Raw genomic sequence first — 17,524 nt, 5'->3', positions numbered from 1 at the left:
AAGCTTTCATTGTTCATCTCGATAGCATTAATATTCTGACCTGCTGCCCTGTCAGAAATGAATGTGCCCGTGATGTAAAAAAAAATGTTTTTGTGTATACCTCAACATAATTACATTTCTTTGTTCTGTCAGAAAAGTCTGCCTTGCAGCGGTATTGTTCTGCACATGTAGGAAATGTTACAGTCTTAATGCATTTAAATCATTTTTAGTGTGTAATCTGTCTTCCAAATTGTTTGGCAAATGAAATACAAATTAGTCTCAACTTAAGCTGCTGTTAGGTATGCTGATTGGCATTGTTACGAATTGAGGTTGTGAACAGTCCCATCTGTGGAAACTGGTCAGATAAAATGGCTTTAAAGGAGAATTCGACACTATGAGCTCGGGTGGAACAGTGGCACATGCGTTTTCGCACTGCATGAGAAACCCAGTGACCCAAGTACAATTGCTGCCATGGCTAACCATCAGTGGTAAAGTTTTATCTTTACCGATGCTGGTCTCCCCACTTCACCAAGCCACACTGACGGGTGTGGTGAAGTATAGTCAAACAACCTCAATGAACAACACGGCATTGAGAGACCGTCATGAAGCAGATGATTCAAATAAGGCTTTAATTTTTTGTGCATTTATGATTATCTAATATACATGTAAAGCTTGTTTGAAATATGCGGACATACATTGAAGAAACTTTGAGCTGTAGGGAAATTATTTTTATAAATGAGTCTGTGATATACAAACCTGTACAAGCTAAGAATGTGTTCATCCAAAGACTGATGCAAAACATGTATATTCGCTGATGTGTAATGCGTGCAATTTACCAGCTAAGGTGATTCCGACTCACTAACATCAACCACATCTGAATACTCTGTAAATGTCCTTATAATCAAGACACTTGATATCCACATTCATGTACCTGTTGGGAAAAAAAAACCAAGACGGTGGAACCAGCTTAATACGTGCTGCTTATTGTAATACAAAAATGCTGCGTAGTGGATAATAAGCACTGCTGACCATTGACATTTGGTTGCTAGGTAATATGAGGGTTAGAAACTGGCTTCCTCAATTTAAAGGTCAACAGTTAAATTCCTTCCTCCTCCCTGTGGCACACTAGCTCATTATAACAACGGCACAACTTGGTTTGTGTTATGTTGAAGCTCTAATTTTAAGAATCGTTCACCCCATGCTGAAAATAACATCTGTAAACAAACCTAACCCACTTAAGAAAATGACTTGTCCAATAGATTTTCACGTCCGCAGTTTGATATGTTTTGCTTAATGTAGTGGTGTTGAGCAGATTCCACTGAATGCTGAGTTTGTATTTTATTGTTTTTCGCTTATTTTTAACATTTTTTGTCTTCTTTTGTATGTGAGCGTGTTTCTTTTTTTCAGCTGCGATCTTTCGGCTTTGCCTTAATGTTTTAATTTGCTTGCTTCTGTTGCAGTGCCATTATGCAGCTTGTATTCCTGCATGATTGAGTGACAAAAGGCAAAATGTTTTCTTGAATATATTCTGCACAAAATTCCAATCTGAAATGTAAATGTCAACTATAAACGTGACCAAATTGCGTAATTTTTTAATCTGTTTAACTAACCCTTTCACCTGCAGTCATGTAAACACAACAGTGAAGTTGAATCATTTCTTAGTAACAAGCTGAGAATACTTTGCAAAGGTTATCGTGAACTAATAATGCCATTAACCGACTTGAAATTATACATGAGACCGATGTTGCTACCATTGACTCTTCTTGGAAACAGAAGTGGCATTGATTTGAAAATGTAGCATTTTCCCATTTCTTAACTGTCTTTAATTTTAATATAAGATTGAATGTTATGGATTATAGTGGTCTGGTGTTCAGTCTGTGTCTGCACGACTGCCATTGAAGTCCCTAAACTTGTTTTTGGCCTCAGTATCATGTTTTACAATTAATTTCCCTGCACACCGATGCACAAGCTGCAGTCACAACCAGACGCCATCATAATCTCTGTGAGAATCTCCCACAGTAATTCAGAACAGTTCTAAAACCATTCAATGGAAAAAAAACACATTTCATAGCATTGAAAATGACACGGTCACTATGTCCTCATCTGGTGAAAGGGTTAAAATTAAAATAAACAGCTAACAAAACAAAATAGATAAATAAAATACTGTAAACAGCATGGTCCTTGTCCTGTTTGTATGTCTTTCTAGGGTGAGGCAGGTCAGTCGGGGGCGGATGGTTTTCCTGGAAAACCTGGCTCAACGGTAACTACAGCAGTTCCTTACCCAGGCCGAATCGCAATGATAAATAGGAAATGTACAAAGCAAAAAAAAGCTAAAGCCATGTTGGATAACACACCCACACATGGCTTGTGTGCAGTAATACAACGCTTTTTTTAATGCTTCTCTAGAAGCCCATGCATAAGAAATGCGTGCGTTGCTTTAGTTGGCTACATTTTTAATTGTTTCACACCCGCGGTGGCGTATTTACCGGGGATCGAGGTTGTGAGCCATCATTGTCACGATACCTCACACCCCCGTAACCTCTACTCCAGGGTGCCATGCCTAAATTGAACCTGTCGGCAATCCACTTCCCCTTTTGCCCTATGAAAACCTTCTTCAGCCTGGCGATACAATTGGGGGGGGGGGGGGGCTTCGACGCAGGGTTAAGACAAAATGCCAGCATTTTTCAAATGAGCCGGTTACACCCTTTGCACGTGTGCGCGTGTTAATGGCCCCAGATACGCTGCCGCTCGTGTGGCTTGCAAAGCTCTCATTAGAACGCTCGTCACGGTACATGTGCACGCGGTCCGATTGGAACACGGTTTCGGCTCATCCCATGCTGTGAGCACGTGGGAGAAGTCTGTGGTGCCCCCTGTCTCATCGCGTGTCGTTTACAATGTGGCAGGGAGAGACCGGTCAGGCTGGGAGGAATGGACTCCCAGGTGAGAAGGTGAGATGGGACCTCAACAGCACTCGATACTTTCGTGTTTTATTACATTATTGCTCTCAGGGCCTACCGGTCTTATATTTGATCTAGCAGCTATACGCTGCTACTTTATTAAAATGTACCCGACCTCCCGCAGTGAAATTTGTGATACTTGATGAGTGGAGTGTGTGAGATGGTGTCACGATGTGAAGTATGAGTACGTGTGTGGTTGATGTGTGTGTGTGTGCACTTGAGCACACGTGTGTGCAGCTTGTGGATAAGTCGCTTTTGACCTGGTAAAATAAACAAAAAATGGTTTAGTCTTGCGTGTGTTTGTTCTCATACACACGAAAATCTAAACGTTTTATTTATTTTATTTTCACATAGCAATTCAATGCAGCCATCACAACAGCACCAATTAACATGCTCTTATGCTGACTTGAAGTCCCTATTCGATTGCTTCTAATTGCACATTGGCCCATGGGCTGGGGATAACTTTCACTTTCCCACTGACTCTAAACTCCACTTGGAATGCATGTCAGGGGTGCAGCCAACGTGGAGGTCCGGACACCCGCGACATCTTTTTTTTAGATGTGGCTAAGAGACGCCGACAAAATAATGCGGCCCTGGTCAAGGATATGTTTAATAGGATTTGTCATTACTACATTAAGTATGGCAATTGTAACGAAATAATAGCATTTGCAAATAATGAGTCACTGCACATTCGGTGTGATCCAATCAATAATCACCGGGAACCATTCACTTCTCAAGTGTGCCTGTGCCCATGATGAACGTCAAGGCATTGCTTGGCCAGTTCATGCTTTGATCTCAGCACAGTTCAGGGGTTTTTTTCTGATTGTTGTAGCGCAGCTTCATATTGAAAATGAATTTCACCCCAGCTGTATTTGGACTTGGGAAACAAATCAGCATTCATGGACATGTTGGCATTCTATAAATGCATTGATTGCTTCTTGACTTAAAGCTTTCGTGACTGCAGGAATTCATATTCTTTGGGTCTTTTGGTAAAGCCATGTAGATAGGTTCAAAGGACATAACAAAAAATAAAAACTACGACGTTTCGATTGCAGCACAAGCGGTCGTCTTGTATTGATATCGACGACTGCTTTTGTTGCGATCGAAACGTCGTAGTTTTTGTTTTTTTGGTTATTTTCTACGTGACTTTACTGAAAGACCCAAAGAATAAGCATTGATTACTCTTCTTTCTTTTGAATGCAATTTTTAAAAAAAATTCCGATAATCCTGACATGTTGGGGAGTTGGTTAGAGAAGCAAGGTTTCTAAAAATCAAATCATGAGTTTAACTCTCAACAGGGATGAACTTGGCCTATCATTTTCGTCACCGGATCTCGGATGGGTAAAATGAGCACCACGTGGTGAGGCGCCACCGCTTGTGGGGATGTTCGTCGCATCTCTCCTATAGAAGTTTCGACTTAAAACTTTCGTGACTGCAGGAATTCACATTATTGGTTCTTTCGGTAAAGCCACGTAGATATAAAATAAAACTAACCATAAATAATAATATTAATAACCAAAAATGATTTTAAAAATATATATTTTATTTTCTATCTACGTGACTTTACCGAAAGAACCAATACTATCCTATAGAAGTGTTTGTCCCTGCCATACGCATGTAGAATCTCATTTGAGCATGAGATCTTTGACTTTAAAAAAAGTAATAAAAGTACTTTATATCATCCAGTGCTTGAATCCGAGGGTATGATACTGCTTTTAAATTCCGGAAAAAAATAGAATTCTCTCCGCTTTTTCCAATATGATAATATTAACCTGTATTAAAGGTCGGCACCATATTGTGTTAAGATAGACTGTTCTCTCCCCAGGCGTTGCACTACGTTTAGGCCCCATCTTATTTCTTGCCCTGGGAGTGGAATGTTCTCTCTCTCTCTCATTAAAGTGGAGGTGTTATACGGCCTTTGATTCTTCCCCCATCCTCATTCTATTAGCATAAAGGAGCACGTGATGAACACGTGGCCCAAATCTGTACCATATCTCTGCTAAATTTTGATTTAAAGCTTTCGTGACTGCAGGGATTCATATTCTTGGTTCTTTCGGTAAAGTCACGTAGAAGGGAAATAATAAAATAATAAAAATATCAAACAATTAAAATCCTCACGACGTTTCGACTGCAACACAAGCAATCATCATCAGGTGTGAAAATGTATTGCTGTGGATTTCACACCTGATGATGATTGCTTGTGTTTCAGTCGGAACGTCGTGAGAATTTTAATTGTTTGATATTTTTATTACTTTATTATTTCCCTTCTACGTGAATTTACCAAAAGAACCAAGAATATACATTTCTCTGCTGTTTGATCTGGCCACATTTGTGATGGATGTTTGAATGTATCTACATTCCCAGAATTGTTCTTTATAGCTAAAGAGTGTGTGGTTAGTTTTGTTTATATTGTTTCATTGTATAATTATGCCCGAGTTACTTTTATCCTCAGGATTGATTTGTTTATTTTGCTTCCCTCATTACCACGGTTGTCTTAACCTTCTGACGGGCCTACCTCACCAGATTAGATGTAATGCTTCTGTAGTTTAGAAATGCACCGACATTTATATAGCTGTTAGATGTGCCTTCAAATAAATAAGCTATGCCATGTTTGATTTGTTTTCAGACAATTATACGCGCAGTAAATGTGTGCGCGCATGTGCTACTGTGGTGTGTTAGCACACTGTGTTATGAAACAGGCGACCCGAATTCTATTCCCGCACACGGCCAACATCAGTGACAAATATATGAACATGTCCTGAGCCTTAAATGAGTGCCTCGTGCAGTGTACAATCATCAGCACTGGGAAGACAAAGGCGGCCAGGCACTTGCCCCCTCATGAATAGGTGCTCGTTAACAGCACTTGCCCCAACAGTCTGTTAAAGGCTATACAGGGGATCTTTGTGTTTTTGTTTGTGTGGATCCTATGGTTATGGCACTACTTACTGGATTGATTCCTGGCCAGACACATCATCACCCACCAATGGTAGTTTGATATCTTAACAGAATATGCACCTCTCCTATATTGAGTTAATATTTAATGGAGTTGTATGGTGGAAGGTAGCACGGGAGAGACAAAGGGGGCTAGGTAAGCTTTGTACTGACCATACCACCTCTTAATATGCCATGACAGTCTTAACATTAGGCTTGCAGCAGAATCTTATTTTAGAATACATTACCATACAATATACATTCTCAGTACTTGACGATCATGACAATATCAGTTTCCCATATTTGTAATTATATTTAAAATTATTATTGTATTGTCTTTCTGATTTGCTGTACTTCCTGCTGAGAACAAACAGTTTAGCACGTAGGCTTTCGCGACCAATATCATTCATAATACAGGGTTTTTTGGGGTAGATTGCATAAATATATAAATGTGTCGTTAAACCCGCCACCACCGGACACAGCCAACTAGTAAGGGTTGTCACGTAAACAGAACGTGCCAATTCGTCACCAGTACAGCACACTGGTGTGTTGGAGAGCCAAGCCACAACATTTAGAATCTGAGTACAACGTTTCGCCAGTAATTACAACTAACTTCATCAACAATTTCTACATAGTTCTTTCACTGCAGTTCATTAAGCATAAACCTTCCAATCATCGCTCCTTTAAAAACAATACTGCATAACACTCACACACGCTGTCAGTTACTCGTACAATTAATCAATCGATTACATTAAATTAAAACACAATTACGTCGTATAACCATCACCCCATGAAATGTTTTTCCAAGCACTAATTTTATGGGTAAAGTAGCTATTTATTTAGACGTTTAATGACTTTATTTGTAATTGCATGAATATATGTTCGTCTAAAAACGAAAGGTACATTGAAACAAAATAATGAGCAAATATAATTATGATTCAGAACTATGTTTGTTTGACATATAACCAAACACTTTGGTTAACCGTGGACCTTTTATCGTACAATATATAGTCGTATCACCATATCGCAGCACGACCTCATAGACTGTGCTCATGGAAGATGCCCTGTGTGTGTGTGTTTAGGGAGAAAGGGGCATCACTGGAATCCCTGGAAGCCAGGGGATCACAGGAGAGAAGGGGGAACAGGTAAACTTTGCTGTTACATTGGTGGAAATTTAAGTTTCCTGTGGCAGGGGCAAGTCTACTCATAGGACTTTTCCACAAAGTGGTGTTCGTTTATCGACCTCATAAAGAACACATTCCTGCGGAGGGAGCTGGTAAGAACGTTGGGTTGCTCAGTCAATGGCCAGGGTCAACGGCGGCGTGGTGTATTCCGTAAATATGGCCGACTGTGAGGGCGGGCACAAGCCGGCGTGAGTAGGTTAAATATCATTAAGCACCTGGCATAATGATAATTATTATATATTTTACACTGCTCTGTGATATGTAACGATTGTTGTTTTTTTGTGTAACAGGGGGCCCCTGGATATGCAGGCCTTAAAGGGGACAAAGGGGACCGAGGAGAAAGGGTGAGGTTCTTTGCCCTATGCCCCATTGCCATTCACTCACACAACGGAAGACCACATTCCATTGGAATGTCCTTTACTGTTCGACATGAAGACGTACGTCATATTAACGATTGAATTGCGATTATTTACTCAATGCAATATTTGTATATAAAAACAAAGATCCCCCAGCATAGCCTATAGCAGACCGTTGGGGCAAGTTCTGTTAGCGAGCAGCTATGAAGGCTGGCACGGCACACGATAATCTGGGTGGCCAGCACCATGCCCGGCCACCTTTGTCTCCCTAGTGGCGATGATTTTACGCACCGCATGAGATACTCATTTGAGGCTGAGTCGACTTAGGGGAGGCCCGTGACTGGTTCAGATAATCGTCACTTATGTTGGCCATGAGCGGGACTCGAACTTAGGTCGCCGGGTTTATGGTGCAGCGTGCTAACCGATGCACTACCGCTCCTCACATTATATGCAGTTATGCACACATACAGACTGTTGGCAAAAAAATGTCATTGTGAGGGACCGGGAAAATGTTTGAGAGAAGGCGTGAGACTCCTCAGGCTGTTGTGAAGCTTCTATCTCTCTCTCTATCTCTCTCTCTTTTATTGAGAGCTGTAAAGTTTCTTACACAACTCTTCGTTATGACCATGACTGATGCCTACGTGGCTTTTTTTATAGAATACTGCTCCGAGGTGCTTCACAATGGCTCTCCTTTATGGGCCTTTTCTTATGAGTTCATTACCAGGCTCCTCCATGGGGTTCTCATATAAGCTTCTTGTGTTGTGATATTATTTGTTGTCCCCTTCGATGAGACCCCCATAGGGGGGCTTTGACGCTTCTCTCCGAGAAGGCTCTGTCGTTCCCCCTCTTTGAGAGTTCAACGCGAGGTTTCTTTACGAGGCTTCACTGTTCATCGCTCCGATGAGGATCCTCAGATATGATCTCCAATCAGACTCGTCTGTACGAATCCACTCTTCGAAGCTCTTCTATTATGAATGCCCTTTGAAGTTATTCTATGACGCTATTCTATGACTCTACTATTGCCCGTGTGTATTCTGACATGAATCCACTCTGTGGAGATCTCCAATTAGGGGTTTTGTTGTTTAATTCTGCATAGCCTACCGGCTCTAAAGTCCAGCATGTTGGTATAACTCACAAATATTGCATCAGCTGTAATGTTCATGGGACATACATTTATAATGTGCTTGTAAATACTGTATTGGCAACACAATTACCATTACGAATTGTTGCCTGACAACATAGCTTTACATTATATGTGTATTGGTGCTGACAAATGAATTGCTAACAACATGTGACTAATCTTGCCCTGTAATTATATTTCTTAGGGGGATGCGGGACCAAGAGGACCTCCAGGCTACCCAGGAATCGTGAGTGTTTAAAATTCATATTGAAATAATATTCTTTGCCTCGGGCACAGAATAGCTCTTGAGTCATAGTTATTGTTTATTTTTATATCCTCAGCACATGATTACATGGCTTGAAAACAATGATTTGCCACCGGGCTCATTTGTATGTGTTGAATCGTTCAAATCCGCTAATTGCTTAACAATGCGTTTATTAAGCAAGTGGAGGATAGCGTTCATTGGATAAATTGTCGTTGTCAAAGCTCATTATCTGCTGGGAAGTAAATGTAGCTGACCCTCTGCTGCCTTTCACCAAAGTTGGTCCTGTTCCTCTCATATCAGAGCCCCAATCCCACATTTTAAAAAAATACTGCAAACGAGTTAATAAGAATGTATTAATAACTAAATATGAATTTCCCACTTCCCCCAGGCTTTCGTTTGGGAAAAATGTCATATCATTAGGACCTAATATTAATAAATGGAGATTATATTTCATATATGGATATTTTCATGCTTGCTGAATAACCTTTTTTTATATCTATTTTAATATGTGCCCATTGTAAAGGGTATTTGTGTGCCTTTATTCATACGTTGTGCGAGTATGTTTATTTTTGTTGGAAATGGGTTTGAGAACTATATTCTTGAAGATGTACTCTAATCTGTTTGCCTTAAGAGATGCTGCTCCCATGACGTAATAGTCAGCACACCGGACATAAAAATCCAGAGGTCGCTGGTTCATTCTTTCGTGCGCACGGCAGTTAAAACAATGGGACAAACTTCTTAAATGCCCCTGCGTCTCTGTCTACTCAGCAGTACATACGGGTGGTTCACCACAGTGGGTCTATGGACAGGTCGCATCTGCTGCGGTGAAGTGTGGGTACTCCCCACCCTCTTGAAAGATGTCTGGCCGGCATGGAAGAGCAATCCACGTACCCTCCAGAGGGGCTCTGGAGAGCTGGCCAGTGGACGCCCCCTGGGCGACCAGTGGCTTGAGACAATCGGATGGCTGCACATTTCCCTGAACCTCATTTGATCGAGTTGATGGCCTCAAGCATGGTCACAATGACTGCACAGAAATGCCACGATATTACATTTGGAAGTTTCACTTCATAGTTTGGCACGAAGTTTCGGCTCTCGGAAATAAATTAAAATAATTATTTTGTTTAATTTGGGTCACACATTCTAGATTTGAAGTTTTCGTGACTGCAAGGATCCATACTCCTTGGGTTTTTTCGGTAAAGTCACCGAAAAAAACCAAATAGTTTGCGTCACATTTTCAGAGCATTTAAAGATATGCATGTCTGCCAACAGTGGCGTGAGCAAGTAATGAGAGGGTTGCACCTTTACTCTTTCGCTTATTTTAAGTATTGCATTACCATACTTAGTGTCTGCATATTTTCCAAACTCAAGTGAAATGTATATTTTAGAAACTTTATTTTTTGTTGTTGTAATATATATATATAAAAAAATGTATTACACATGTGGCAATCTTTCAGAAAACGTAGTTATTGATTACTAATCTCAAAACAATATCGATGTATTTAATAACGAATCTAAAATTCAGTCGAAAGTCTATTATTTGTTGAAACATACCTGTGGATGTGATTCCGTGACACCAAGCTTTCGTTATGGAGTGGTTTTTTATACTCGTTTAAAACAATTATTGCCTTCAGGGAGACGGTTTAATGGCAAGCCACTTGGACGGTGGGATGCACGTAAGTAGCATTGATTTTTTACTCCACAGAACCACCATAATATTTAAACAGTGTGTGCCCATACACTGGAATGCCAGTGTCCTTTGTAGTAGCAATACATCTTTAAACGTCTCGGTCCCTGAAGTGTTAGCCGACTTATCTTTGTTCATGCAAGTTGAGGTCTGAACATTTGTGTGTTTGTGGATGTGACTACAAGAATATGGTAATGATTGTGCTCTTGAATTTATTTTCTCATATTTTATTTTAATTAAGCACTCAAACATAAGCCTATGGGGAGAATGCTGGCTCCGTCATTTGTGCACTGTGTTATGGGGTGCTCTGACCTGGAATACTAAACTAAAACGTGTATATTTTACCATGTAAGGCCCACTGAGCTATATAGCTTTTTTCATAAGGGACCTGGCCACAAATTATAGCTCAACAAAGTGGAAATGTATAGCAGGCAAATACTCTTCACGTATGTTTCTAAATGTGGAGGGGAAAAACGGAGGGCCTGGAGAAAAATCCTCGCAACCACGGGGAGAACATGCAAACTTCAAATATATAGGCATCGTCAGGGTCGGGATTGAGCAAACGGCTTCCTGTATACCAGGCAAGGGAGTTAACATCTCACCATTCCCCAATGCCTAGAAATATATTTCTGAGCGTGGGGCGCCATAGTTATTGTTAGCATATAATGACATATGGATCAGTCCAGGCCACCACCTTCCTCTATCAGTTTACCATGTAAGCTTTCATGGCCAATATTATTAATCAAAAAGGGCTTTTTTGGAATAGATTGCATAAATATAAATATGTCGTTAGCCCGCCACCATCCGACACAGCCAATTAGTGAGGTTTGTCACGTAAACAAATTATGCCAATTAGTTACTGCTTCAGCACACTGGTGTGTTGGAGAGCAAACCCACAACATTAACAATTTGAGTACGACTTATCGCTGGTGATTACAACCAGCTTCATGAATTGTGAAGAAGTCTTCCTGTTTTCTTGTTTCAGTCGTTAGTTTACGTGACAAACCTTACTAACTGGCTATGTCAGGTGGTGACGGTGTAACGACACATTCATATTTACGCGATCTAACCAAAGAAAACGTTGTTTTTTCTTCCTCTTGACTAACCTACACTGATCAGCGTGAAGTGTTGTTCAACAACTCTGATGATCGACGTGGCATAGGGAAGCTTTCAACTGGCAGCAAATTGCCAATTGGATGACAATAATTATGTTATATGGACTTAAATCAATTGGCCCGAAATGTAACCACCACGACATCAGGTTTTTTCAAAACTAATAGGATTGCCCATACAGTATTAAACATCCTATGTCACTTCTACCCACCACTCTATTGTATAATTATCACGCACCTGCTTAAAACAAATTGCACGTGTTGATGATTCAAAATTGTCTTAAATTCTGGAGTGTGACCTTTGTGCAATGGGATGCAGGGCGTGCCAGGCCTGAGGGGAGAGAAGGGGGATCGTGGGGAGCCAGGCGAGAGGGTAAGTAGAGCAGCAGCAGCAGTACCCTGCCATCACCTCATGACATCACTGGTGTTTGCATGCGCAAGGTCAATAAAATACCAATAATAATGATGATGATGATGATGATTCATACTGAGCACTTAATCTCCCAATGTGATTTCACATTCAACATTTTTCTTCTTCTAAAAACTGTGTTGGAATTCTGAGCGAGGACCCCGACAACACTCAACCGCTGCACCTCTATGTCCCAGCCCAGGGTTGCCACCTGGGATTTAGGTACATTTTTTATCAGCGAGTTTTATGAACTCGGCTTAGTTACCATTGATTGCACGCATAACACTGTGCAAAAATAGCATTGGCGTATATAATTAGGCTGTAGTCACGTTGGAGAATTAAATAAATAAAATAAAACATTCCAAGAAGCAGCGACGCGTAATTTATCGCAAGCTGGAACGCTCGGCCAGTTTACGAGTGTCAGCTTTCAGGGTTGTTATCTGTCAAGGCGTGTTGCTGTGCTGTTGATGGGGGACTTCTTGTTATGCTAGTGACAAAATTGGTATATTATTAACGAAAGAAACCACGGAGCTTTACACTGCGTGTTAATAGAAAATTACCGTTTAGTGCGTCATTATTTTAACATTTTTTCTTGCTGTCTTATTGCTCTCAACACGTTAATTTACTGAAATGTTAAACACTGTAATGTAAATATAATGTGGCTAGGTGATGCCAGAGTCATGACTCTCAACAACGCAATTTCAGCCGAAGCTCTGGAGTTTGGGGGTTAGGAAGCCCCAGTTATGATCTTAGTTAAAGGTTTACTGTCCATCATGATTCTAAGATGGAGCCTCTGTGAAAAGCCAGCATTGCATGTTTATGTATGATGTGTGTGTGTATATATATGTATTTACTATGCACGTATTATCGTGCAATGTTTTAGGGATATGCTGGAAGAGATGGTTCTCCTGGCATAATGGGCCCTGTTGGACCGAAGGTGAGAGCAGTGACACATTACAAAGCTCAGCATATCCATCAAAGCGTCATGTCTCACCTTGATTAAAAGCTTGCAATTGACCACTGATACCGATGATGCTAAAGCATCTTCTCCCACAATATCGTTTAGTTTTTATGCTTCATGAATGTAAGTTCGTGGATTATGAAGGTCATTTCAAGTGCACCCCTCCTAAATGCTGAGCGCGATATTTTTTTCCTCCTCTTGAAAAATACCCATGGGCTGAAGGCTAAAGCGTTCCTTCTGTGTCAGGCTTTTGTTTAATCACTAAATAGACGACGATTGATTTCATTAGTGTCCTTGTAAGCCTCTGTGTGTGCAGTGGCTCCCCACCTCGCTTGCCCGTGCCTGAAACCCCCTTGTGTTGAGATGTATCTGTTGCCGCCATGCTCCGAGTACGACGCAGCGTCGGTGCCACCTCCTGGTGACTTCACCGAAGAGTCGCGCGTGTCCCAAAGCGCACGTGCACTGCACCGTGCTGTCCTTCGTTGGGGGGAGCGGTGGTGTAGCGGTTAGCGCGCCGCGCTACGAACCTGGTGTCCCGAGTTCGATTCCCGCTCATGGCCAACAATCAGGGACGATTGTCTGAACCGGTCTTGGGCCTCCCCTAGGTCGATTCAGCCTCAAATGAGTATCTGGTGCGGTGCGTAAAAACATCGCCACTGGGGAGACAAAGGTGGCGGGACGTGGTGCTGGCCACCCACCCCCTCGTGTGTCGTTCTGGCCCTTCGTTAGGTGCTCGCTCACAGCAACTTGCCCCGAAAGTTATTACAGTGGGCAAACGGAGATGTTAAAGCTTTTAAAACTAAAACAATCAAAAACAAAAGGCGTTTAATAAGGACATCAGAATAGCAGCAGTTTCCAAATAATAGGCAATCAAGGGTGTACACATTACGATATATTATGATGCTGGTGGTTTGTTCTTCTTTAAACACGTTTTTTTTCCCAGGGTGAAAGAGGAGAAGCAGGTGCCCCGGGCCTCCCCGGAGATAGAGGAGACATGGTGCGTGCTTTATTCTTCTTGCTCACGTTAGGATGGAAAGGCAAGAGTTGTGAAAAATGTTATAGTTGAACGTTAACTTTCGTCAACCGTTCCCATGAGGAAGCATTAGACGCTGTGCGGTTTGGACCTCATTGCAATCGCAGTTCGGCGATCCTTTAATCTCCCACGTTGCGCCCGAATGCGGTTTCGTGGATTTGAACTGATGACGTCGGGAAGTGGGGTTCTTGTAGGTCTCGTTGGAGCGGCAGAGTGACGATGTCCATAAATCTTGTGGTTACTCCCGGGTTGTCGCGGCATCGTGCCTGAATGTCGGCCGGGGCGATGTTCGCCGGCACCGGAAGCCACGGGAGTGGAGTGGACTTCAAGGTGCGCTGCTGACGATACGAAGTGCGGTGTTGATTTCGGGGTTGACGAGGTCTGTGTGAGAGCTGGCACTCCACACTGGGGCACGGTGCTTTGTCCGCGGTGGCGTGGATCAGGGCTTGCGTCCGTATCTTCAATGTGCCGGTGTCACTTCCCCACATAGTTGCTGTAATTTTCTAAATAATGTTCATTAGTGTGCTTAATTACACTGATAACATGAACTACATGCTCAGGAATAACTACTCAACCATATACTTTGGCCGATTCTGCATAAATATGGTACCGATTATAATAAGCAATGGCTCATCGAATGGTCATGATAGAAATTGTAATCAGCAAGCGAGATGTCCTGACACTCTTGAATGCCTCTTGACCCCAAGTGCCATGTTGAAATACCTATCAGAGATAAATAGCATGCCTTGAATTGGGTTGTGCTTGTGTATGGCTTCCTAATATCGGAAGGAAGAGCGTTTCAGACGGCCGCAGAAGCGCATCAGAGAACACGCGATGCAGTGAACATCTTTGTTCAATGGCTTGTGTATTGCACAGTCATACTATAGCTAGTGCTTAAATGGCTAACCTTGGCTGTCCCATGTCATCATTTTCGAGTTTACTTCATCTTGTGCTCCAATAAGTTTTGACCAAAATAATACACACAAAGCAGACTCCACAGCAGGGAGTCGTAGAACTATAAGGCACATGGACAAGGCACGCATATGCATGGATTATGCAATGTTTCATCGACATCACCATAAGGCCATGGTCATTCCACTGCTGGATGAAGGCCTCCCCAAGCTGTCGTCCTCCTCCATGGTCCCGCTGACACAAAAGCCACCCAGCACATGCACACGGGCTGATTTGGAATGCTTTCAGAAGTGTTTTATTTTCCACTTCATTATCATCATCACCATCATCGCAATCTAAGTCGTCGTCAAGGTACATAAGTGCACCTTGACAAACGAAAGAAGCACCAAGCTGGGCGTGTTGCATTGTGCAATGGTATAGGAATACATTGCATGCAAGTGTAAACTGACACAGGTGAGTAGAGAAATTAGCGTGTTCGCCTCTTGGTGTCATGATCGGGAACCTCGTCGATGCCGATGAATGTGAAAACATTTTTGGAAACTGCGTGAGTTCTCACAAATGCGTTGTCTGAGGTGTTCGCTGGGTTTTCAGTTTAATTTATTAGGTATAGCCCTCTGAGCCATTCGGCTCTTGAATCGGGTGCAACCGCAACAAACAAAAACATGAACAAGAAAACATATTTTGATGTGTGGGCACCGTGCTCATGGGGGGCACCGTCCTCCTTCAGGCCACCGTGCTCTCACGCCCTTTAGGAGTCACCCTCTCTTAATGAAGGTTTAGACAAATGCCTTGCGTATCCTCCACAGGCCAGGCGGTGATAAGGGTCTTCCTGCCTTATTTAGAACAGGATCTCAAAAGCGTTTAATGTACACTGCAGCCCCTCGTCTAATGTTGGCTGTTAACAATGAAGATTAGTTAAATGTATAGCTTAAAGATTCTGGTGACCTTTGGTTATGTGTTAGCTTTGCTTACAAAATAGTGATTCAGAGCCAGGACAGCGCTGGGTGGGTAGGACAACAGAGATTCCATTCATGAGCTCATGGGTTCAAGTGCTGGCATGGGTCAGTAAAATGATCACAGCCTAGCTCAGTGGTTGTCCCATGGAAGGCCTGTCCCTGCCACAATGACTTGGAATTCATACCAACAAACTCAAGAAAACGAATTGTAAAGAGTGCCGTTTTATGCTCACTTGAGCATGGAGGAACTTTGACTAAAAAAAAAATGACCTTGCGTGGTCTAATGTGCATACCTGTCAACCGCTTATCAGTGCCTACCTTATTAAATACCAATTCAGACCCCATTGGTCACCCCATGTTCTTATAAATCTCAACGTTCACCCTACAGAGTCCTATCACAAGGGAGAAACACAAACAAATAGACAAAAAAACATGTTTCCCGTATTGAAACGGCTGTACGCCGTATGGACCTTGGAAACTAAATTTTCCTGTACAAGAAGCCGTATGGGTTGACATGTATGAATGTGTGGCATTTAAATACAATACTTGTTTTCATTAAAGCTGTGTCTGTGTTTGTTCAGGGTGTGCCAGGATCTCAGGGTCCAATGGGGCCTCCTGGTGTGCCTGGACCTCACGTGAGTGTCCCTTGCTCATATATTTGCATTTCGTATTTTCATTAGAAAATGCACTGAATATGTAAGTTGTGAATAAATTACGCAGCGACCACAGCCTGACGCGTGCTTAGTTTAATGTCGCATTAAGTCGTATAGAAAAAAAGTCTAAGCTTAGATGCAATATCACCCTAAAGAATTATGTACCCGTTATTTTGGTATGATTTGTCCAAGAGATAAACTGTCTCATGTAGCACTCCGCTTGTTTATACTTTATATATACTATATTAATGTATACTTACATACATTTAATCACGATTCTTTCCTGGTCCATCAGCTAACATTAGCATAATATATAGATTGTACCTTTTTGTCGTTTTTTCTGAATATATCTGTCTCCGATAAATAATAATAATAATAATTGGGCAAAATTATCAAAACAATGTTTTGCGTTGGTTTTTATTTTATTATATGAAACTGGCCCATAGCCACTGGAACAAGAACACTTCATCGCTGCAATTTATATATAGTGCACAACACGAGTGAGTCACAATTATAAACATACATTGTGTGGTGCTAACAGGCCTACGTTATATGCACATTTGTGTCTGCACATTCACACAAACGTGTCCTCTTTCTACAGAAAAGGCTAAGGCACTCGTGAGTTGCATGCGATCAGAACAGAGCGGAAGACGCACAACAGAGGAAACGGACACAGTTTGAGTCGAGTGAGGTGTGAAACTCGCTGGTTTGCATTCGTGTTGTTTTTTTATCCCCAGGGTTTCCAGGGACCACAGGGACCAGCTGGACCTGCCGGACTGAAAGGAGACAAGGTGAGTTATTGAACCTCTCTCTCTCTCGTGCTATGCAACACGCGTGCGTGTGGAGTGTTGGCACAATGAATTATTGCACTGAGCAATGAACCTGGTGACCTATGAACCTGGTGAATTTCATTCAGTGATATCTAAACTGATCCTTGATCTCCTGCTTCACAAACCTGCACTGAGCAGCATGGTGAAGTATGGTTAAACACCCCCATGAACAATCTGGCTTG

At 41.9% G+C, this 17,524-nt stretch overlaps 2 protein-coding genes across 2 annotated transcripts in view; both read left to right on the top strand.

Annotated features, from left to right (window-relative positions):
- LOC144935774 (uncharacterized) overlaps positions 1–2,754 on the top strand; it is a 44,602-nt gene extending 41,848 nt beyond the window's left edge. The window contains exons 10-11 of the mRNA XM_078862514.1: positions 2,186–2,239; positions 2,716–2,754. Of these exons, the coding sequence (XP_078718640.1) occupies positions 2,186–2,239; positions 2,716–2,754 (93 nt within the window). The remainder of the gene's footprint in view (positions 1–2,185; positions 2,240–2,715) is intronic.
- An 89-nt stretch (positions 2,755–2,843) lies between these two features.
- Positions 2,844–17,524, top strand: part of LOC144935838 (uncharacterized) — a 54,039-nt gene continuing 39,358 nt past the window's right edge. Inside the window, exons 1-10 of the mRNA XM_078862635.1 lie at positions 2,844–2,927; positions 6,950–7,012; positions 7,342–7,395; positions 8,733–8,774; positions 10,424–10,465; positions 11,908–11,961; positions 12,881–12,934; positions 13,902–13,955; positions 16,441–16,494; positions 17,250–17,303. Of these exons, the coding sequence (XP_078718761.1) occupies positions 2,874–2,927; positions 6,950–7,012; positions 7,342–7,395; positions 8,733–8,774; positions 10,424–10,465; positions 11,908–11,961; positions 12,881–12,934; positions 13,902–13,955; positions 16,441–16,494; positions 17,250–17,303 (525 nt within the window). The 5' untranslated portion in view covers positions 2,844–2,873. The remainder of the gene's footprint in view (positions 2,928–6,949; positions 7,013–7,341; positions 7,396–8,732; positions 8,775–10,423; positions 10,466–11,907; positions 11,962–12,880; positions 12,935–13,901; positions 13,956–16,440; positions 16,495–17,249; positions 17,304–17,524) is intronic.

Source organism: Lampetra fluviatilis, chromosome 14 (assembly GCF_964198595.1).
Source record: "Lampetra fluviatilis chromosome 14, kcLamFluv1.1, whole genome shotgun sequence".
NCBI classification, from domain to species: domain Eukaryota; kingdom Metazoa; phylum Chordata; class Hyperoartia; order Petromyzontiformes; family Petromyzontidae; genus Lampetra; species Lampetra fluviatilis.
This window is presented reverse-complemented; position numbering and strand designations above follow the sequence as displayed.